This window comes from Thermobia domestica, chromosome 5 (assembly GCF_964235325.1).
Source record: "Thermobia domestica chromosome 5, izTheDome1.hap1.1, whole genome shotgun sequence".
In the NCBI taxonomy this organism is placed as follows: Eukaryota; Metazoa; Arthropoda; class Insecta; order Zygentoma; family Lepismatidae; genus Thermobia; species Thermobia domestica.
The window spans coordinates 282792054-282816103 of record NC_137458.1 but is presented as its reverse complement, the minus strand read 5'-3'; the positions used below and the strand labels follow the sequence as shown (position 1 = coordinate 282816103).

At 35.6% G+C, this 24050-nt stretch overlaps 2 protein-coding genes across 4 annotated transcripts in view; one reads left to right on the top strand and one right to left on the bottom strand.

Moving 5' to 3' along the window:
- The window catches only part of LOC145686671 (uncharacterized), a 188349-nt gene that overhangs the window by 20615 nt on the left and 143684 nt on the right, over positions 1-24050 (top strand). For all 3 annotated transcript variants that reach the window (XM_081760181.1, XM_081760183.1, XM_081760182.1), the window contains exons 2-3: positions 21427-21625; positions 22796-22984. In XM_081760181.1, coding sequence (XP_081616307.1) covers positions 21443-21625; positions 22796-22984 — 372 coding nt within the window. In that variant the 5' untranslated portion in view covers positions 21427-21442. The remainder of the gene's footprint in view (positions 1-21426; positions 21626-22795; positions 22985-24050) is intronic.
- Positions 10334-17602, bottom strand: LOC145686669 (uncharacterized). The gene is made up of 2 exons (XM_081760168.1): positions 14410-17602; positions 10334-11485 (listed from the first exon to the last, which is right to left on the bottom strand). Exons 1-2 carry the CDS (start codon positions 16523-16525, stop codon positions 11472-11474), a joined length of 2130 nt encoding a protein of 709 aa, XP_081616294.1. The 5' UTR covers positions 16526-17602; the 3' UTR covers positions 10334-11471.

Here is a 24050-nt window from a genome sequence, read left to right as displayed (position 1 = left end):
TGTAAAAATTACCTTGGCTTTGTGTGTATTTCCCCAAAATATAATGCCATATGTTAAATTTGACTGGAATAATCCAAAGTAAATCGTTTTTAAAGTAGACTCTTTTAAAACATTTTTGAGTACTTTAATTGCGAAATAAATTTGATTTAATTTTTTACCAAGTTTAGTTATTTGTACATCCCAGGAGAGATTTTGATCTATCCAGATTCCTAAGAACTTAGTGGAGTTCACATAGTCTATTCCGTTATTTTCAATTGAAATATTAACAGGCTGCGTATGTTTGTTGCGGATATGATGAAAATTGATTGCTTGTGTCTTTTCAGTGTTTAATTTAAGCTTATTTTCTTTAATCCACTGAGATAGTTTATGAAGGATTTCATTTGCATTACCTTCAACATCCTCATTTGTGTTCCCTTTTACTATGATATTAGCATCGTCTGCATAAAGGGATAGTTGTGCTGGAGCAATATTACATGGTAGATCGTTAATGTATATCAAAAATAATAATGGACCTAATACGGATCCCTGTGGCACTCCACATGATATTTCTTGTTTTCCTGATGTGTAGTATGTAGTTTGGTTTGTATCTTTATTACTGTATGTAATTTCTACTACTTGCTGCCGATTTTCCAGATACGATTTAAACCATTTGAACGCAATGCCTCTTATTCCATAATCTTGGAGCTTTGAAAGAAGATTTCTATGTGACACTAAGTCAAATGCTTTGGAAATATCAAGGAAAACACCTATACATTTCTCCTTACTATCTGAACTTTTATGTACAATTTCTACAAAATTATATATTGCTGTTTCCGTTGATTTCCCTTTTAGGAAGCCATGTTGCTCGTGTGTTATTAGATCATGTTTAAGTAAAAAGGATGATAGCCGGATACTCATTATGGTTTCTAAAATTTTTGAAAAAGTTGAGAGAAGTGAAATAGGCCTATAATTTTCAAACAATATGAAAACGGTTAAACATAAATGAACCAAACCAAAACTCGAATAGGAAATACCATGGGGCGCATCGAATGGTATTGTCCTTGTACCCCCAGGGCCTCCCTTCGTGGGGGCCCAGAGCCCAATTTTAAAATTTAAAATGGAAATATGCAGCGAGTGGTACCTCGTTCGATAGATCTTTAAAAACTAAAGAGCGTTGTGACAAAAGATTGTTCATATGGATCACTGTTTTCAAAATCACCACCAGGAGGTGGTACCTTTATGAGATAAAACGTCCAAACTCATAGAATGAAGACAGTTAAACATGAAACAACAGAACAAAAATTCGAATAGGAAAACATAGAGGATATTTATCATTCCACGGCTCAAGAATGTTGGAACAGGAAAAGATAATTAGAGTAAAAGTGCCATAATGCAAAGGAGGAAATCTAATTCCTAGAAAATTCCTCCGTAAGCGGTTGAAGCGGGAAAGAACTGGGAAATTTGAAATGAGAACCTTAGGTTTTGCAAATTGATTGAATCTACGAAACAAAATCATCTGAAATGTGTTTCTTTAAGAGATAGATTTCTCTGTAATGAGTAAAGTTAAGGTAAAATTCGTGTAAAATGATACCTTTTTTTTTTTTTTTTTTTTTTTTTTTTTTTTTTTTTTTTCAGGCAATGATTTGATGCAAAAATGAGTCAACTGAAATGCGAAACAAAATTGTCGAACAATGCAGTTTTTAGAACAATATACAAACCTTGGTTTTGTTCAACCGTCGTCTGTACCATATTGTTTCGATTCTTTTCTTTCTGTCTTCTTGCATGTCATGTCCTGGGCTTTTTCTTTGTGTCTCCTCATCCCTCACATCCGGGGTGTGTTTTCTTCTTGAGTAACCTCACCTCTCACGCCTGATGTGTCTTTTTCTTCTTCGTGAGTCTTCTCGCCTCTCACTTACCAACAAAATGGGGGAATCTATTTCACACTTTGTTCAATGACATCTCCATTTTCCTGTATACATAAATTAATCCTTCCGCGAAAATGCATGACAGTTTAATAAAACTTTACGTGGGATTTGAACACAAGCTAAGCGAGTTCGCTCCATCATGTCTTTCGTAGTTGTTGGTTCGCGTTCATGTACAACATTCTTCAAATATCCCCACAAAAATCTGGTGAGGATAAATTTGGATAGTACGGGCCATAATATTGGTCCGTGCGTTTCCCCCAATCCGTTTTCCATTATATCGCATGTGCAAATACTCTACCACTCTTTGCGCAGAGTGAGGTACCGTTCCATGTAATTGCACCCACGTCCTCTATCTTGTCTCTAGGTTTACCTCTTCAGGTAGCAATGGAAAATGACTTATATTAGGGGCAAACCTCCGAAATGACTTATATTAGGGCTAACATAACCGCACAAATGCAAACTTCTGGCAAAATTCTAGACTTAAAACGTATAACGTGACTCTCTTTGCGTTTGAAATTTCGAATACCAATCAAGGATGGCCGCCATGATGCTTGACAGCACCATCTGATGTGTCTCAACGTCTCAAGACCACTTTCAAGTTTCATCATTCTCCCTCAACCCGTTCTCAACACACAAGGGTGCTGAGGACTTGTGTTTCACTGTGTATATTGATAGATTGTGTGAAATCTCCATAGTAGCTAGATTTAAAATTAACCTAAAGCTTATTACAACCAAGAAAGTACTTATGAGAGTCACTGGCAAGAAGGTGTAATAAAAAAGGGGTCGTGATGAAAGAAGTTGAGAATTACTAATATATACTGAAATATTCTGTTACCAACACAGTGTAGTCTTAACCACGATAGAATAATGAAAAGGTCGGTTGCAAGTAAAAAGCAAGAAATGTTAGCAAATAAGTTATTACACGATTTTTAAAAATATGTTTAAAATCATGTTTTAAACTGTTAAAAATGTTTATAACATTGTGTGTGCGTGTGTGTGTTTTAAAACATTTTGAACACCTTTTTCATGTTTTAAACACATATTTTGTCCTTTTTTTGGAAAAAGTTTTTTTTTTCAACCCTGCCTTCATGCAAATATCATAACAAATTTCCACCGTCTTGTCTACCACAGAATTATGTTTATTTATGAGTGCATTTCGCGACATTAATAGTTTACAATCACAAAAAAAATCGTTGGTTAATACCTAATTAAAAAGGAGAAAATAATATTGAAATATAAAATACAGGATGCAAATTTCAAATTTCGTTCAGTTACAAATATAAGGAAACTAGGTGTCTTCACGCTGATTTGAAGAAAGCGCATGTTATGATGTAGAAGACGACCCCTTGTACTACAAAATATAATATAAAATGCAGGAAATAACATTGTAATATAAAATGTACGAAGGAAGTTCCCAGATATATTCACTTACAAATATCTACAAACTTAATGTTATTACACTAAATTACACCCCTCCAATTTCATGAAGCCGAATATTATGATGTAGATAAAGGTCACTTCTACTACATATATTAATATAAAAGGGGAAAAAATAATAAAATATTAAATATACGAGGGTGATTCCAAAATTTGTTCACTTACAAATATCTGGAAAGGTAGTGTCTTTTTGCAAATTTACACCCAACCTACCTACCTACCTATCTATCCATCCATCCATCCATCCTTCCTTCCTTCCTTCCTAAACAATCGACAATTTCGAGTTTACTGATATGAACAGTGACACTTCCGGTGCCGTTTAAATCCAAATTCAGCTCCACAACTTGTTAAGGGGATGCCTATCCATCATCAGAAGCTTCAGAATCTCCATAAGATAACATGTAAAATTTAATTTATAAAAATCTTACAATATACTGCACTTAGAAACTTGGAATTTTGTACACAAACGCCAAAGAGCAATAAAATTCAGATGACTGTCACACTTTTGCGCCTAATTGCTTTGATTAATCGTAATGCCTATTTCCGTAATAAGGCAATCACTACTGCAGGTATAGAGTCAAAAGACCATTTGCAGACCTCAAAATACTAGGGTTGACATTCTTTGAAGAGCACATGCTGGGTGGGTTTCTTTATGGCAATGCGAAAAGCGAAACTCGTGCCTACCACCTCCATTTTCATAATCGTTTACGTCTTGAGCAGCCTCCCTTCCTTCAACTTCACGACAGCAACTATCTGAATTTGTTTTTTCGGCAGGAGCTGGTGTGACTCACGTGTCAACAAAATACTTCGTAGAACAAAGAAAACGATTTTTCAAACTTCAGTATCGAACAATTGTTTCCATTTGCTTTTCTAGTTACATCTTTTATTGCTTGAAACGAAAAATTCTCCTTTGAAGCAGATTTCACCTCTCACATTCACAACTATACAACTAAGGAAAGTCTAAATGTTTCTTATTTGCCTATTTCCTTTTTGTTTTTTTGCTGGGACTCCCGAGTTCGATTCCTAGTCAGAGCACCTTTAAACTTTGAACAATTGCGGTGGATGAGATTCCAGCATAAACTATAGGTCCACGTCTCATATAGCCTTGCTGCTGAAAAAGGGCACTAACCGCCCTTTCACATTATCCGGCGATTTGCCGGATCCGTTTCTGGCGAATTACCGGACAAGGTAGAAAGACATTGCAAGCAAGGAAGCTTTTCACATATGTGCGGCGGTCGCCGGACATTTATCCGGAGAGCAAAAACAGCCGGATCTCCCTGCTAGAATCCGGCGCAGCAGATCGCCGTGTATAACCAAGCGGGACATTGCAAGCAATGACGCTCTTCACATATACGCGGCAAACTGCCGGATGGGTGTTGGGGGAGGAAGCAAGTGTTGCCAGGAAAGAGTAGAGAATGGCTGCGATAATATGGATACGTGTGTTATATATATATATATATATATATAATATGCCGCGTATATGTGTGTGGAGTGTGTTTGTGTATGTGGTTATGTTCTAGCCCAGAACACCTGGAGTAATTTTAACCAAACTTGTCATATACAATGTATGGGAAAAGATCACATGTAAAAATAATCAAAAACGACCGATATTACCGAAGTGTCGAATCCATACGTCGTTGATTAAAGAGTCCAAATCAATATAAATTATTTTTTTCTATGTAACACAAGATTGGGTGAAATAAATGTCCGAGTAGCACTGGGCAAATGAGCTTGTAATTCTATAAATTTGTGGTGCCCCAAAATTGAAATATATACTATCAAATATTTCTGTAATATTATATATTTAGTAATAATACTTTTATGTACTTTCGCAAAGCAAGAGAGAATTCATGATGTGATATTTGATAAATATACCGTACTTTATATATTTTATAATTATCTTTAACACTTCTATGGTTGTAATTTCCTGAATAGTCCTTTGAATACAGGGAGTAGAGCAGTGCTTTAAGAGACTTGAGCCAATAGTCGGAACGCTTAAAACAAAAGAATAAACCCGAAATACTATAATAATAATAGTAATAATAATAATAATAATAAATAATGCCTACAGATCAGCCTTGGGCTCAGTGGTTGTGTTGACGGGATTCTGGTAGTGGCGGATCTAGGCGGGGGCCCCCCAGTTTTCAGGGTGACGAAAATAATTTAAGCTATTATTTATATATTTTTGAAACTTTATAGTAAATTCATGATATATTTCTCATAGTCTGGGGTCTGGCAGCCCGCCTCCAGTTTTTAACTTCTAGATCCGCCACTGGATTCTGAGATAGATCTCAACCACCGACTATCCTGAAAGGACTTTATCCTGTTTTTCCCAGTCACAAGAGGTGAATACCGGGATTGTATTTTAAATATCCAGAACCTGACCGCTATTTTGCTCAAGTCTATCAATTGTGGAAACAGTATAGAAAAATCTTCTTCAAGATACCACTTCTCTAAAAAAAAGGGTGACCATATATGTCTGACTTTTTTTCTATCTGTCTTAACAAAGCGATTAGAAGACACTTTACTACTGTCCATTTCAACTACCACAACACGACAAGAGTCACAAGGTTTTGTTTCTTCAGTTGCACAACAACCCTGCTCGCATATTTTTCATCCATGGCAAAGCGCCGGATAATATGAAAGGGTACACTTCTCATCCGGCAAACTGCCGGAAACGGATTTGGCAAACCACCGGATAATGTGAAAGAAGCGTAACAGTTGGCTACATAAAGAAAATGCAAAGAACAAAAAAGTGCATTTTTTCTCGAGGACTTCTGGTAGTATGTTTTGCTGGTATATATTCAATTAAATAAAATGCTTGGCATCAGAGGGTTTCGCAACTGAATGTGCTGACATTTTATTTTCCTTTTTTTCTAATATTAAGTGGGATATTACTATCAATGTTAGCTTCAGCATGTTTTAATTTTTCTTTTTTATGCTGAATGTGAGCAAAACAAATTACCTCTATTGCTATGTTCGGGTTTGAGGAAAAGTCGCTCGAGTTTTCTATGAACGCACAGTTTCATTAGTTGTTACTATATAAATTTCCTACCTTGGAAGTTCAAGCGGTTTCCTTACTCTATGATCTTAATCTAAAATAATAATAATAATAATAATAATAATAATAATAATAATAATAATAATAAAGGGGGCATGGAATTTGTTACTAAAACAACAAAAGCAAGTGCCAGCCTCAAAAAGCACTCATAAAAATCTATGAAAAAAAAAACATTTCTAATTTCTAAAGACGTTTGAAAAAGCTTCAAATGTCAAACACTCTTCAAGTGGATAAATATAACATTACAAATAGTACAGAATGCGCTTCATCTTCGTTTTGCAAAGCGGATGTAATTTTGCATTACAAGGAATTCTGTACTTGGAATACATTCCTTATCCTTTTGCCAATGAAGCAAACATCTGTCTGCAGTAAGTTCAGCCATACACTACCGTGAGTTTACGCATGTAAATTATGCACGTAAACTAACGATGTGACTTTACTCGAGTGACGGAGCTCATACACTGTGCGTGAATTTACGCATGTAAACTGAGGAAAGCAGTTGCTTTCCATTGTTTCTTTGTTTTCAGAGTGGATCGATCGAAAGCAATGATTTTAAATGCAGGTACTATCAATGTTGTGTTGTTGAGAAAAAGAATAAAGAAATAGACATATTTGGACAAAGAAGTGGCCAATATTTAACAAGGCAAGAAAGAATAATCCATCTCTCACTGATTATATCAAAACTTTATTTAGATCACGGTGAGTCAGTAGTAGAGGGATCATTCTTGCAAGTGGAATCTCTGGTTCGATCCCAGCTTGTGCAGGGTTGTCCCGTTTCCTCCTATTATTTTTACATTCCTCCTCTTTAGTGATGAGCGTAAGAGTCTTGGTCTTGCAGTTTTTGCAAGAGTCTTCACCAAGACCGAAACCAGGAATCCCGATGCAAGACCAAGACCAAGACCAAGATCAAGTGTGCCAGTGCAAGACCAAGACCAAGACTCGGTGTGCAAGACCAAGACCACCTGGGTCTTGGTCTTAGTCTTGCATTTGCTCATCACTACCCCTCTACGTTCATGTCATCGTTGCCCTCTTCTGTACCCTACACAGTAGCCTATAAGCGTGGAACGTAAAATTCGAAGATTTAATTTTCTTTTATTTAGAACATACAATGCAACAAGACTAATTAACATATGTAATTTTTATACTTGCGAAAGTCTTCTATTCTGTACTTTCCTCCTGGAGATGTATTTTGGCGAATAATCTTCGCAAGAAATACTCAAAGTTTACGTAGAAAAAATAAAACTGGGAGTAGGCGGCTTCAGTCTTTAATCAGGGGTTACTTTCCACTGGTCCAAAATATAGCTTAGAGAGGAAATTATTACTACTGGCACCTCCTACTTTCTAATTTTAGGTAAATATCCTATAAAGGTAGATGTTGGAATTAATTTCTTGTCGGAAAATAAATTGTGAACAATGGCGGATCCGCTTCATTCGCTTCTCTCAGTAAGGTTTAGCTTTTTCCTTTTTTTTTATCGCTGGACGTTTTGGGGGGTTTGAAGCTTACACACATAGGAATTACTAACATTATTTTTTTATAAAAGAAAACCTGAAATTTGGCTAGGCTTCAGCCTGAAAGCCCCAAACCCCGTAAACCTTCCAATGATTACGGTTGGATGATATTCTTGGGCACAAAGAGCTACCAAGGGAAATCAGTTCACGGGGATTTTTTTTTCGTTCCTGAGTTGACATTTTGGTTGGATATATGCTAAACTATCAGAATGTGGTTCCTGTGCCGGTCCAGAAAATACACAATTTTCTTTACAAATATCGATAAATCATACTAAGTACTGATACCAGTACCATGATTCTAATATCAATATTTGTATATTGCATGCAGTTTTGTGTAGGAAGTGAAATGTATAAATACTAAGGGAAAACATTGCACAGAAACAACATGTTCCTATGTTCAACATATTTTTTGTATGTGGTACAAAGTATCCTGACCTATGATGTTACTTTGCACCAAAGTTTATATTATAGTAATCACGGTCATAGTGAATGTTTACAAATGCACTTGCACGAATATTTTCCTTATATATCTAGCTATTATATGTTTAAAATATAATGTTCTAAATCATTACGTTTGTAAGTTACATGCGATTTTCTTTAAAATTCATTACATCTGCAAAGTAACCCCGTCTTACGGTACTAAATGATCTTTGTCTTAAACAATATCACCTACTCACGAAGCTGTATACATTTCTTGGAAAAGCAATCAGAACGAACATAATGTTTCTGTGCATTCACTTTACGGTACCCAAAGAAAACCTTTTATCTGCAGCTATAACGCCTACAGGTAATCTATTATTGAAATCTAGGCCCTGATCCAAAACGGGCTCCTGGGAGGGAGGGGCAGTGAAAGATTTCTGCGATGGTCTGCCAGTGGGGAGCGTCGAATGACCCTTCGTCCCGTGCTGCAGAGATTTCTTTGAATTTAGTGCAGGTGTCTTCTGTGGTGCATATTGTATTCAAATTTTAAAAAGTGGATCAAAGAATTTTCCACCTAAGAAATATATACCATATAGGCCTATTACAAAGAGTATTATTGCTGGAATTTTAAACGAAATTTACTAAACTAATTTCGTGCAAATTACTAACTCAATCCTTTATATAAATTTTATATCTCTCTTTATTGTTAATAATTATAAGAAACAATATGTTGAAAGTTACTGTTGAAAATAACACTTTTTAAACCTTGTCACCGTTATCACTCTTACAATTTTCTCTACGAGACGAGAAATGTTTCGAGTCTCGTGAGCAACACTAGTTCATCCAAGTCTTAGATTTCAAACATCATTTCAGTGCTAAATGATCTGTATATAAAACCTATAAATTATAAAAGTAATTATAAGATCACAATGAAGAACATATATAAACGCCTAAGACATTCAAATCATTATACAATATACTCCAATAAGAAATATGGTTTAAATGTTGTTAAATTACATCCTTCTTAGACTTCTCTCCTGAAGCAGAAGGATTCTGAGAACTATTAGATAAGGGAATACATTTTGTACTTAAATTTACAAAACGAGACGAGAAGTGAATCCTCGAGAATCCAGACAAGAAAGAAGTTTTCGAGAATTCATACAAGACGAGACAAGACTTAGGGTTCAGGAGAAGTGGTGTGATCACCAGTGGGAACTGGCAAGTCATCTAATTTAGATTCCAAATTAATATAGAGGTTTCCCTTTCATAAACCTCGTTAAACTTAATCAGTCAACTAAGCTTTATTAAGCTGAACGAATGTAACTTATGCGTCCACATGTAAACGTTTATTTACAGATATTTCTCTCGAAGATGGTTTGAATTGTTTTGTCCAAATTTAGCGCTATCATAATGATCGTGTATCTGGTTTCAAAATTAACTAGATAAAAGGCCCATTTAAGGGGTGTATGTCAACTTGACATCGAACAACTTGCACCAAATTTACTTAAAGCGGGCCATTTTTCACTTCCATACTTGGCAATTTGCCGAACAGGTAATTTTGTCACCGAAAATTTTGTCACAGTAATTTCGTCAGTGGTAATTTTTTCACCAAAATATTAGCATATAGGTAATTTCGTCACCGGAAAATTTTACACAGTAATTTTGTCATCGGTAAATTTATCACCACAGCATTAGCATATAGGAAACTTTGTCACGAAATTTTTTCCCCTTTGTTGAACTAGGTATAAACAAAGTAAACGACCAAAACAGCTTATTTATCTTAATCAAACTTGGAAAATTATTTAGTTGGTGTTATATTGTCATTTTGAATTTATTCCTACATCCATATTAATATATGCATCTGTATACGAAAAACAACGTATCAGTCTCGGTCTTGTTTCGATCAATATTTGCAGCTCCTTCCTGACAAAACGGTTAGCGTACGTACCTTTTGTAGCAATTTAGAGGTTGAAAGCATCGAAAGGGAAAAAAAAAATGTTGCTCATACAAATTAAGTGGCGGCGGAATGAGAAATGCATGGAAATAATTTGATTAACACTATCTAGGTTTAGTCCTCTTTTATTATAATAACGAAATAATATGTATATAACAACAACAAGTTAAATAAGTAATATCATGAAAAAAATGTTCTTTGGCTGTGTTTCAGTTTTCGCATTGGTTATGATAATTTCAATTTTAAATTTCCAATACACTAAATATAGAATGTTTTTCGTAAGTAAGTTCAATTTGGTGATTAATTTCACTTCCAAAAGTTCCTTTAAACCAGTTCAAAAGACAGCCATTAAAGCTTAGTGAAGCTAACCGATTAGCACATGTTAGCACGAGTTTCACACGAAACTTCTTAAGTATCAAAATTACCTTTCTTGAAATACAAATGCAAAGAAACATACGTAAATTCATAAGATATATATATACTAAGCATATTAAACATATTTGATATTAGTTATAGACATGAGGACTAAAGAAAATATAATTTATATAGATATAACATGGCACAAAATGAAGTTAAGAATAATATGCAAATTTTTCTCTCCTATTTTCTAATTGCCAAACGCATCGCCTGAAAAATAGTTTTCTTATTAACTAGCAAACCTGCTTTCCAATGTAACATATTTTAGAGTATTTTCAAAGCCGAAAACAATATGGATTTAACATATTTAGCAGAGCCTAATTCTCCACCACTATCAGTTATCGTTTCAAGAGCCGCAATGGCGATCCTTCCTTCCACATCAAGGAGGAAGGTTTTGTACTTCGGAGAATCGCCACTAGAGGCGCTTGTATTAGGTGCGTAACTGTCCTCATTCTATAACCTACCAAATTTTCTCTTATTAATTTACAATATTTTCATTTATGTGTCGATTACGTTACATAAAAATTCCCTGTCCCCGCTGAAATATATATGTACAAAATACATATATATTTTGGACTACAGAAGTTAATCGGCACATAAAGGATAATAAACTATGACCATTGCCAAATAAAAAAAATAATACATACAGTAATTCCAGCGACGACCACTTACAACTAATGGACACAACACTTAGATGGATGAAATACCGCGGTATTATGATAAGATGATACACTCTTTCACACCTCACTACACTAAGACACTATACACTTCACTGCCAGATATCTGGAAAATACAAAAATGAAAAACACACAAAATAACTGTACAGAATATTGTTGTTACATTTTAAAAGAATTTTTCCAATTACATTTTACGTTTGGCATACTGAATTATAAGGCTTAACGTGATTAACATTTCTTTTAATGATACGCTTAGGATTAGCAACATCTTGCAACCACAATGTATTTAAATTAGGTTTACTCAAAACTTTAAAGGGACCTTCGAATAAAGGACTTAACTTAGGTGTAAAATGTTTGATAATTGAGGCCTTTTGGAACTTCTTTACCAATTTAACTGGTCTCTATGATAATTTGGCAAGTCTCTGGTTTTAGAGTAACATTTCTGCTTCCTTTTCCAAGATCGATCAATGTTTTCAACAAGTTTCGACATTTTCTCTTCTTTATCAGGAGTACCGTCTAGTTCTTCCAAGTTTAATTCCCATAGAACATCCAAGGGTGAAGACAACTTACGATCAAGATAGATCTCCGCCGGCTCAAATCCAGTCGATTCTGAGACACACATGTTGAGTGTATACTGTATTTTCTTGATATATTGGGCCCAATCTGATTGATGCTCATTAACATACGTTCTCAGAATGTTCTTAATCGATCGAATCTGTCTCTCCGCCTGGTTGCTGCTAGGTGAGTAGGGAGCTGTAGTAATGTCCTGAATACCAAGGCTAAAAAGATGTTGCTTCATGTAGAAACTTGTGAAGATCTGCGCACGATCGTGGACGACTTTATTAGGAATTCCCAGAAGAAAATAAAGGTTTTCCAGCTTACTGCAAATAACCTTGGAGCTTAAAGATCTTAGTGGTTCAATCATCACAAACCTGGATGCAGCGTCACAAGCAATAAATAGATGCCGAAACGGTCCAGAGTTCGGAAACGGCCCAGCGGTGTCAAAATACCAGCAGTGGTTAGGTCTGGTTGTTTTCCGGGAGTAATAAATACCCTGTTTCTTCCTATTACCATCCTTGCACGTTTGACATCGCAAGCATCCTTGGACGTACTTCCTAACGTCAAGGAATAAATTCTTCCAACTGCATCTTTGGGCAATCTTGGCTGCTGTCCGTGAAAAGCCGGTGTGACTTCCGCCCACTTCATCCTCATGAAAGAATTTCATGATGTTGTATTTCATGGCTTCAGGCACTCCTCCATCCTTGATTCTTCCTTCCTTTAGTTTTGATAAAAAGAATGCCATCATTTATTTTGTATTTGTCAGCAAGCTGACCCTGCTTAACCTGCTCCATAATTCCTTTTATCTCTTGGTCTTCACCTTGTAACTCCTTGAGAGGACGACTGAACACAGGAGCATTCCAAAAATTAGCCAAGGATAAATTTACTGTTTGTCCTTCAACATCTTGAATTTCGTTATATTGATCATCAAAATTATGAAATTCCACTCCATTGTTAACTCTAGACCAGAAATCTGCCAAAAAGTTCTGAGACGTCCTTAAATGAATAATTTTGAATTGAAATCGCGATATTTTCTCTATCAAAGTTCCATATTTCCTCATTCTTTTATGATTACGTAATAACCATGTTAACGAAGAGTTGTCAGAAAATATAGTACAAGGTTTAATTAAATACATTTCAAATTTCTGGAGTGCCAAACAGAGAGATTTAAGTTCCAACTCAAAAATGTTCTTAGACCAATCGGACTCAGGAACAGCCTTAGAAAATAAAGCTACAGGTCATAAAGTTTTTCTTCATCATATTGCGAAAGAATTGCAGAGAATCTTTTAAATGAACTGTCACAATGAATAACAAAAGGTTTATCCATATCAGGCACACACAAAATTACATGATCTACAAAAGCCTGCTTTACTCGTTGTAAGGCTTCCTGTTCTTGTGGTCCCCAATGAAATTTATTTTTTACAGAACGTAATTTATGCAAAGGAGCCATAATTTCGGCGTAATCTGGTATGTATTTCTTGTAATATTTAAAATAACCGCAAATGCGATTAACGCCCCTCCTGTTTTTAGGCTGAGGTAGATTTTGCACAGCTTCTACACGCTCGGGATCTATTCTAGAAAAGCCACCTTCAAATTCATATCCTAAAAATTTTATCTTTGTTTGAAATAGTGATAATTTCTTTTTCGACACAGTTATACCCCATTTACGCAGTCTTTCTAAAACTTCTTCTAATATTTGCTTGTGCGTTTCCACATCTTTGGTGTGTATAAGAAAATCATCACAAAACACTTCTAAGTTTTTACCTATCATATCACCAAAGATCTTGTGCATAAAGCTAGTTAAAACAAATGTACTACATCTAAGCCCCATTGGGAGTTTACGATGAACAAGCAAACGTGTGGGAGTGCAAATGGTGGTATATTTCTTGCTTTTTTCAGAGATGTTCATCTGAAAGAAACTTTTCCGAATGTCTAACCGAGAAAACAGAGTATCTTGGCCTAAGTTGGCTATAGTAGCCTCTACATGTGGGCTAGGAAAACTGGTTACCCTAACCTTCTTATTAATTTCTGAGAAGGCAACAACTAAACGTTTAGATTTGTCGTTATTCGTCACCAAAAAACATGGAGACGAATAAGGAGAATAGGGGACCTCTTCTAAAACGCCCTCTTTTATTAACTCATCAATATGGGATTCCAGTTCTTTTAATTTACTTCCTGTAACTTGGTACGGTTGTAATCGAACAGGGGTGGGATCTTCCATTTCTATCTCATAAGTAAAATTCTTAATTTCGCCCAAAGAATTGGAGATAACATCTGAATAAGAATTGCATAAATTTTGGACATATTCTACCAATTCAGGATGCTTATTTTTTAAACCAGGTGAAATTTCAATATTATCTACCTCATTATTTTCATTTTCGATTAAATCGTAATTTTTATTGGTGTCCTTATATAATTCCCTGGAATTGAAAACATTATTAAAACAACATAATTGATTAGGAATGGTGCTACCTGCGGTTTGTCCTTGGACTGGCTCCTCCTCCCTCCTTCCTTCCTTCCTAGGATACTCATTCAAACTCCGTACGGTACGACCAGGATAGTTCCTTTTCCTTTGGACAGGCACCTTGGATTTGGAATAGGTGGATTTTGATTGACTAAGCACAGGTTTAGACTCACTGGAAGAAATATCTGAAGGCACAACTTTAGCAGGCACTAAATCTTCCCTCCAGTGTAAAGGCACTGTAAGGTTTAACGTGGTGATAACAAGTTTCTTTTGGGATATGTCTATAATAACTTTATTGTCCAAGATGAACTGATTTCCCAATAGAAGATCGAAATGGGTAGAGTTTGTCACGTAAAACCACAAGTGAAAGTCTGTGTTACTAATTTTGATGGTAATTTTGACCTTTTGATGGAGCGTTACGACTGTCTCACCTATTCCCACAGTGGTGAAGTTGGTGGGTGTAATGTTTACCTGTACCCTATTACGTATAAGGTTGAGAAATTTCCTACTTATTAGATTTACACAAGACGCTGAGTCCAATATACAGGAATTTGAAACACCATCCACTGTTACTGGAATAAACAGCACTTGTTTGTCCCTTCCTAGATGATTTAACAAGGTTCGAGGTAAGAATTTTCCTTGAGATGTAACTTTGGATAAGGAAGGACAGGAGTTTTGAAAATGTCCAGCTTGTTTGCACCAAACGCACTTAATATTCCTTTCCATACGGGATATTTGAGGTGAAGAGTTTTTATCCGAAAAATCCATTGGTTTAGAAAAGTTCAAAATACTTTGAGCGAACTTCACATTACCCTTTAGTTTACAATAATCATTATTATACCTGATAAAGTGGTCGCAAGATTGAGCAATGGTCATAAGCTCGGGTACAGTAGTAGGAATCTGATTTGTGAAATATCTTGCATAAATATGCGGAGGTACTAAATTTGTTACTATGTCGCAAAACACGTGATCGTCATAACGAAGACCCAAAACATTGGCAATACTTAGTTTCTCTTGCAAGAAGGTATACATGTTTTCGTGCTCTAACATAATTCTGTAAAAATACTGACTCACAAATTGAGTTCTACTAATTGTAGATACGAACCTTGCAAGCAAACTTGAACAAATCTGTCCCCAGTTGTTAGATATACTCAAGAAGGAATATAAGGTGCGATTAAACTCACCACGAGTTTGTTCTAAACTCGCAACTAAAATTACCTCTACCGTCATTTCTTGCCGCCTAATTATTTCGTCAAGACGAACCAAAAATATGAAAGAAGAATGACTTTCAGTTCCGTCCACCACAGGTAAAGAATGTATTTGTTTCTGCAATGCAACATAGGCACTCTGGGATACATGCTTTCGAAAGTCACATGCTAAGGCGGGTCTAGCCATAGTGAAACCTAAGTTATCATTACCTAAAATAGGACTACCAGTTTCAAGATTATTACTCAAATGATTTTGAAATATATTAGTACTCTTAATATCCGCATAGGGCTGTTTTATGTGAGTTTCTTCAGTGTCACCCCTAAGTACATCTGTGCCACGAGGCATATTAACATTTACATGTGAATCTAAATTTTGACTTCTTTCAAAGTTAGACCTAGGAAAATACGGGATAGATTCAGATAACATACAACCATAAAATTGAGTTTCGGGGTAATGAATATTTCTTACATGTGATTCCTCAATTGAACCCACTTTTCTTATGCTAATTCTCTGCCCTTGCAAAATATTAGAAGTTTGAGCATGAGCACCCATTTGCATTTGAGAAAAGGTAGACATTATTTTGTGAGGTTTGAATTGATTAGCTCGTAATAAATGCGGCGCAGAGTCGCACCCAGTAGTTTGAATTTCATTATAAGATGAAGAACTCCCTTCTGAATAATTACCTACACACTGATTTAAACAATTCAATGGTTTACATGCACCCCTTACTGGCACATGTTCCGTAATTGGCAATGTGGTTTGAATTCCTATATTACAAGTACCTTCCATTTCATTTCTATGGCGGCCTTCATCCTTACCTGCACTCACTTCAGATCCTTCTACCGTACTTTCATATTCAGACATGTTCTCACTATCGTCAGAAAATTCTATAAGTAAATTTTCTCGTCGTGCCATGTTACCTTATTTTTCAATAAATTTACCCTTTTTACAAATAATTACTAAATTCTTTTTTATTTCCATGCACGCACAATGTGTAGCCCTTTACACCAAAGCTATCACAAGGCGATTTGCGGCTCTTGAAATTAAAATATATAATTTGTATGTAGCAATTTAGAGGTTGAAAGCATCGAAAGGAAAAAAAATGTTGCTCATACAAATTAAGTGGCGGCGGAATGAGAAATGCATGGAAATAATTTGATTAACACTATCTAGGTTTAGTCCTCTTTTATTATAATAACGAAATAATATGTATATAACAACAACAAGTTAAATAAGTAATATCATGAAAAAAATGTTCTTTGGCTGTGTTTCAGTTTTCGCATTGGTTATGATAATTTCAATTTTAAATTTCCAATACACTAAATATAGAATGTTTTTCGTAAGTAAGTTCAATTTGGTGATTAATTTCACTTCCAAAAGTTCCTTTAAACCAGTTCAAAAGACAGCCATTAAAGCTTAGTGAAGCTAACCGATTAGCACAAGTTAGCACGAGTTTCACACGAAACTTCTTAAGTATCAAAATTACCTTTCTTGAAATACAAATGCAAAGAAACATACGTAAATTCATAAGATATATATATACTAAGCATATTAAACATATTTGATATTAGTTATAGACATGAGGACTAAAGAAAATATAATTTATATAGATATAACATGGCACAAAATGAAGTTAAGAATAATATGCAAATTTTTCTCTCCTATTTTCTAATTGCCAAACGCATCGCCTGAAAAATAGTTTTCTTATTAACTAGCAAACCTGCTTTCCAATGTAACATATTTTAGAGTATTTTCAAAGCCGAAAACAATATGGATTTAACATATTTAGCAGAGCCTAATTCTCCACCACTATCAGTTATCGTTTCAAGAGCCGCAATGGCGATCCTTCCTTCCACATCAAGGAGGAAGGTTTTGTACTTCGGAGAATCGCCACTAGAGGCGCTTGTATTAGGTGCGTAACTGTCCTCATTCTATAACCTACCAAATTTTCTCTTATTAATTTACAATATTTTCATTTATGTGTCGATTACGTTACACTTTGGCGTGGTAGACCCGGGTTCGTTTCCTGGCAGGTTATGTGCTTCGGATCCCACGTTAAGCTATAGTTCGCGTCTGATGTGGCCCCGCTGATATAGTCGCAAGAGCCTGAGCAACAGGAAATTTGTTTGAGATATCGTCGGTACCGAAAACCAACATTAAACCCCAATAAATAAATTCCAACACTTTGCATTACATTATACTTGAATAGCCAGAGCACATGTCTTTGAAGCATGGGGTTCCAGGTTTGAATCTTGGTGGGAGATCATTAAAAAGTTTCAACTCATAACGGTAGCTTACATTCCATCTTAAACCGTAGGTCGACATCTCGTACAGCTTTGATGTTGAAAGGGACGCTAGATTCCAAGCCAACCAACTATGCAATTTATATTTTGATATTTTAACAAATACTCTGGTTTAATCTGATAGTTTTCCTTTTCCCATGATCTTGCCTTATACTGAAATTCTAATCTCTACCAATCGCTGCTCTGTTGAGTGAGCTGTCGGCTCGACTCGATAGTGAATGAGCTGTAAGCCGACCCGCTCGAGCCGTTCAGAACCCTAAACCCGAGCCGAGCAGTTTTGAACTTGTTTGGCCGGCGCTCTCTAACTTGTAACGATTTTTGGTTCGAGACCAAATACTTGCTCCTCCAGAAATCAGACCCAGAACCACGTGAATAATGCCTTCCCTCCTAGACTTCACGACTACCGAAGTCAACAGTCAACTCGCTTTTAGTATTTAGATACAAATCGCCTATCTTTCATGTATATACACGGTGTTGTAATAATAATAATAATAATAATAATAATAATAATAATAATAATAATAATAATAATAATAATAATAATAATAATTTGTAGTAGCAGTAAGTATCATTGATAATAATTATATTGTCTATGTAGGATATCTGAAGAAAGTATTTGAAACTACACACAACATTGGGCTCGATTTGGCTCGACTCGACTCAAATTCGAGTCGAGTTTAGAGCCGAGTTGGAGGAAATTTTTCGATCCGAGTTTTCGAGTCGAGCTCAAATATGTCTGTTTCGAGCCGAGTTGAGTTTCAATGAAAACTCACTCGAACTCTCTCGTGCCCATCCTTAACTGTCTCTCGTTCACGGTTTTGTTTAGGACTCTCAAGTAAGGCTCGATCGATATATTCTAGGTCTAGTTTCGATTTACTAAAGTCTGTCTCGTCTCGAAATTTAAAGAGGAGAAACATGATACTTAGAGTAATCTCGGTCTCGGCATCACCATTAGAATATGTTACGTATGTTCAAGTTTAATTTTAGAACGCTTGGAGCAATTTCAACGAAGTTTGATACACATATGACATACAATCAATATAATATTGTAGGACAAGATATCTCCGGTCTCCCTAGCGGTGGATAGAAGGGTGACGTATAAATAATCGAGAACGACCTACATTCATGTCGAATACACATTTTTAAAGAGTCACTATATTGATTGTTGAGAGTCCAGATGACATTTAAGCTCAAGTTTAATCTAATAGAACAATAGATCTCCGTAGAACCTTATGCTAACTGTTAGAAATGAATAGAACTTTTGAACCTACCAGAAATTTTGAAAACAAATAAATTGCACGTCAAATATACATTTCAAATATTTTGAATAAACTTTTATTCTTCCGTGTATACAGTTCAAAGACTAAACCATATTCGATTACCGATTAAAGAAAGAAAAAAAAAACGAAAAAAAAATCATAATTTAACGTCAAACCATTAAGGTCTTTCGGCTGAAGGAGATGAATGATTAAGGAAAGTGAATGATGATGAAAAATTAAACTTTGTGCTCTCCTACTCTGAATCAAACCTGGAACCACGTACAATAAAGGAAATACGCGCTAGTCACTACACTAGCAGAGAAAATTGCTTATTGCACTCGTTCGAGTACAAAGGCTATATGACACGGTGACCTTCAATTTAAGGTAGAACCATAAGCACCGCAATACGATCAAATTTCAAGGCTCTCCTCATCAGGACTCCAACCCAGGACACGGTGTAAGGAAGGCGCAAGTGCATGATTGTAAATATTTTGCCATAATTTAAATGTGTTATACGGAGTATTCATATAGTATTTGGCCAAGAAGAAGAAGAAAAAAGTTGTAAGCTGTTGTAGTTTTATTCATTGCTTATAGCATTGTTTCAAATTCTTTAGAAATAAATAAAAAATAATAAAAATAAAAAAAAAAAACTTCCACTGAAATCTAGTTACATACATTAATTCATACTATCCTTCGATATGGACAACAAACCCATGTGCAAAAATCCTGCTGCTCTGTAACAATAGATAGCAATTTCCAAGAATTGTCTCACTTCCCTCTATGCTCTGTACCTTCAACCATAAAATACAAGCATCATATGATCTTTGCATCTTTCGGAATGATGGGAGAATTTTGAAAACGCTACGTCTCATTCAGAGCTTACGAAGCAGAGACGGGTATTTTTGCTAACTTTCACTCACACTCACCTACCAAAATGAGGGTGAGCGAGGGTGAGAGTGGCCCCCTTGAGAACAAAAATGAGTGAGGGTTCCAATCTCTGGCTCAGACATCGTCAAGAATATGTTTTTCCTTCGTTTTGTAAAGTTTCTTCAATCTTCCTTTTCAATGCTTCACATGGAATACGTTTCTTATGTTCTTGTCTCTGAAGCAAATGAGTCCACGTAAGCGCGAAGCGAGTGCGGGCTCGCGATCACACTCACTTCTCTCAACTGTGATCGCGCTCACTTCTCTCTACTGGACTCGCGCTCACTCGCGCTCGCACTCAGCTTTCCCAACAGGGCTCGCGCTCACTTTTTTCAACTGGGCTCGCGCTCACTTTCTTCAACTGGGCTCGCGCTCACTAATCTCAACTGGGCTCGCGCTCAATTATTGAGCGTGAGCCCGGTTGAGTGCGAGTGCCGAGCTCACGAGCGCCGGGCTCGCGAGTTTGGACACCTATGCTGCAGAGATCCTGTCTGCGACCTTACGGTCAAAGACCACCTATAACTAACCTTTGATATTAGAGATTAATTTGTACAGTATTTTGTAAAAATACTTTTATAGAGAAATTTTATAATAAAATTGGTAGTGGGAGATCGATTCCGGGCACTCTTTTTATTAACGCTCTACCTATACCTATATGGGACAAAACTTTACAATATATATATATATATAAATTCGCTTAAATATCGATAAAAGTAAATTCTTACATAAAGAAAATAGGAAGAGAAGGAAATCCTATTTTCGAATTAATAGCTTAATTCTGTATTGTGGTGGAGCAGAGAATTTCATACATCATGTCCTTTATGTATCATTAGATGCGCTCGCAGATTTTGTACTGTTGGATGTTGTAATGTGTGAAAATTTTTACCAATGTTGTTGTTATACATTCCCATTTAAGTAGGTCACAAGCTGATTTGTGAACAAATAAATATGAACAAAATAGTAAGATTTGTTTTTTAACTCTTTCGCTGCCACCTTGATTTCAGTATCCCAACCCAATGTGCCACATACACTTTTGCAACAAACTAGCTACATCTAGCGGAAACCAAGCACACTGCAGAAAATGACCAGGCCAACACTGTGTGCCACCAGAGTATAAAAGCTCTATACCTGTGTGCCAATTTACAGAGAATGTCTACAATGAGAAATACCTCTTGCTCTAAATGTCGTCAATGGTACACAGCAATAGGTATGAATGACGCCATATAACGTTAAGTGGCAGCGAACGAGTTTTAAAGAAGCCTCTTCCATTTATGTATTTAATCATACATTTGGTATTCTTCGTAATTAAAGTGAGCTTTCTTCTTTGTAGGCAAATACTGAAGAAAATGGATTCTCAGGCGTGTTGCCTTCGCTGGGAAAACTTCCAACCTAGCATTGTGAATGCTCTGAGGAGTCTGAAAAATACCGAAGATTTGGTTGATGTCACCGTAACTTGTGAAGGTCGGAATATTAAAGCGCACAAAATTATTCTGGCAGCAGCCAGTCCATATTTCAGAAATGTGTTCAAGGTAAGTTGCTGTGGGTTGAAATGAAAATTATGAGCTGCTATGCGTGTGTATGAACACCGAACACAAGTATAATAGCGTATTGCTGGTTAGAGGACGCAGTAGTTAGCGCACCAACACAGTAAGCTGAGATTGGGATTCAATTCCTGTCAATTTAACTTGTTCCGAGAATATCATTGAATTTCCCGTGCGCAGAGGATATGTTGAGGAGGAAATCAACCGTTTAAGTTTCCTTCATTTTGTGTATAATAATATATTTTAATTGTAAATACCGTATTTTAATTACTTGTGTGTATAAGGATGGTTGTAAATACATTTTTTCTTTTTAATAATAATAGTAATATGTTAGTCATATTTTGATTTCCATATTTTTATGTTATTTCTATTGATTTGTAATATTAACTAACTAACTCTATGCCCTATGGAACCCGAAGATTCAACGCCATGTTCACAGCTCTCCACTGACTTCTATCTTTAGCCAACTGGATCCAGTTTCTACTTTGTATGCCTATTTCTGCGAGATCCATATTAATATTGTCTTCCCATCTACGCCTAGGTCTTCCTAATGGTCGTTTTTCGATTGGTCTTCCAGTTAAGACTTTGAAAGCGTTCTTACTTTCTTCCATCCTGGCTACATGACCTAACCACCTGAGCCTCTTAGATTTGATGACCTTATCAGTGTCTGGTAAACCGTATAAATTATGTAGTTCCCCGTTATGAAGTTTCCGCCATTCCTCATTCCCGTTACTCTTGGGTCTAAATATTCGTCTCAGGATATTATTCTCAAATACTTTTAGTATACATTCTTCCCTCAGAATAAGCGACCATGTTTCGCAACCATACAGAACAACAGGCATGGTTATCGTTTTATATAAGCTTCAAATTCTTCGACAGAATTCGCGACAACAAGAGATTTTGAACTGAATAATGACACAAGTTCCCTGCTTTTAGTCGACATTTAATTTCTTCGTAAATATGGTTTTGGTCTGTTAATATTGATCCCAGATATTTTAAAGTATCCAGTTTTTAACGCATCGCACTTTTTAACCTCTAAACCCATCTCTGCAAGCGTTTATTAAGACCTTTGCATTTTTTTATATTGTTCTCCTATCATCCCCTATTAAATTCACATCTTGATTTATAATATTAAAGATATCGTTATTCATATTTCAGGCTAATCCTTGCCAACACCCTGTCGTTATTCTCAATGATGTTAGCTACGAAAACATGGTAGCCCTTTTAAGCTATATATATCAAGGAGAAACTTACGTGACTGAAAATCGACTGACGTCCTTCTTGAAAACAGCGGAGCTTCTTAAGATATCCAGCTTAGTAGGAGCTCTTTCTATACTTCACAAGAAGGTAAGTAAAATACCATTTACGAAGGAGAAACCATTTACATATTTCATCCCTTAAATATTTTTCAGAAAATTTTGAATAAATTAGTCGTCTTGTACTCTGCAGTCATTTAACTGTAAATTACTTTTCAACGAACTTAAAAAGTTTGTTACTGAATTCAATATGTCAGTAATATATATAAAAAAAATTGTGTGTGTGTCTGTTGTTTGCAGATTTTTCAGTTTTGAGCTCTCGATAGAGCATGTAAAACTATCTAAAGAAGTGATGGAATTTTTCCGTTCCTGAGATATTGACCAAAAAGTGCCGATTTCGAAAGATACAAAGAGCCATATCTCGAGAACCATAAGTCATAGAGAAATGATATTGATGCTAATCAATACCTAAGAGGATGGTAAACATTTTGGTACCAAATAGAACCAGTAGCCACTGGTTATATCTGCATTTTCAGTATATATATATATATATATATATATATATATATATATATATATATATATATATATATATATATATATATATATATATATATATATATATATATATATACGGTGATAAAAAGTGACAGCTCTAATTCAGTAGATTCCCTAATACGCAGGTTCCAAATATGTAAGTGTATTATCTATTGAATTTAATCAAATAAATATAATATACAATTTCATATGAATTTCAAAAAGATTATTTAAGTTCGTTCTGGCACTACCAATCTGTACGGTATTTCAGTTAAGTATCTAAATCTGTAGAAATGAACGCGTGAAATTTGTCTCAGGAAGTGTTCGTACTTTGTTGAAACGATTTTGCAGGAATGTTGCATACTCGGTGAATTCTTCTTGACTGATAAATGTAAAATACACTCCTTAAGTTTGCTGCTACCTAGACAGAAACCTTCCGGGATGTAAGAACAATATTATTATCTGAAAACTGCAGACTTCCTCAGGCTGACAGTCAATGTGCTACCAACCAGTCACAAGGCCTCTTTATTTGAAATGTTACAGAAAATGCCATTCAGTCTCTGTGTAAAAAAGGCTTTATGTAAACATAGTTAATTTTTTTTTCTTTCTTTCTTGTATTA

Excerpts from the sequence above, each read along its gene's own strand:
- LOC145686669 (XM_081760168.1), bottom strand. The coding sequence starts at position 16,525 with ATGGCACGACGAGAAAATTTACTTATAGAATTTTCTGACGATAGTGAG.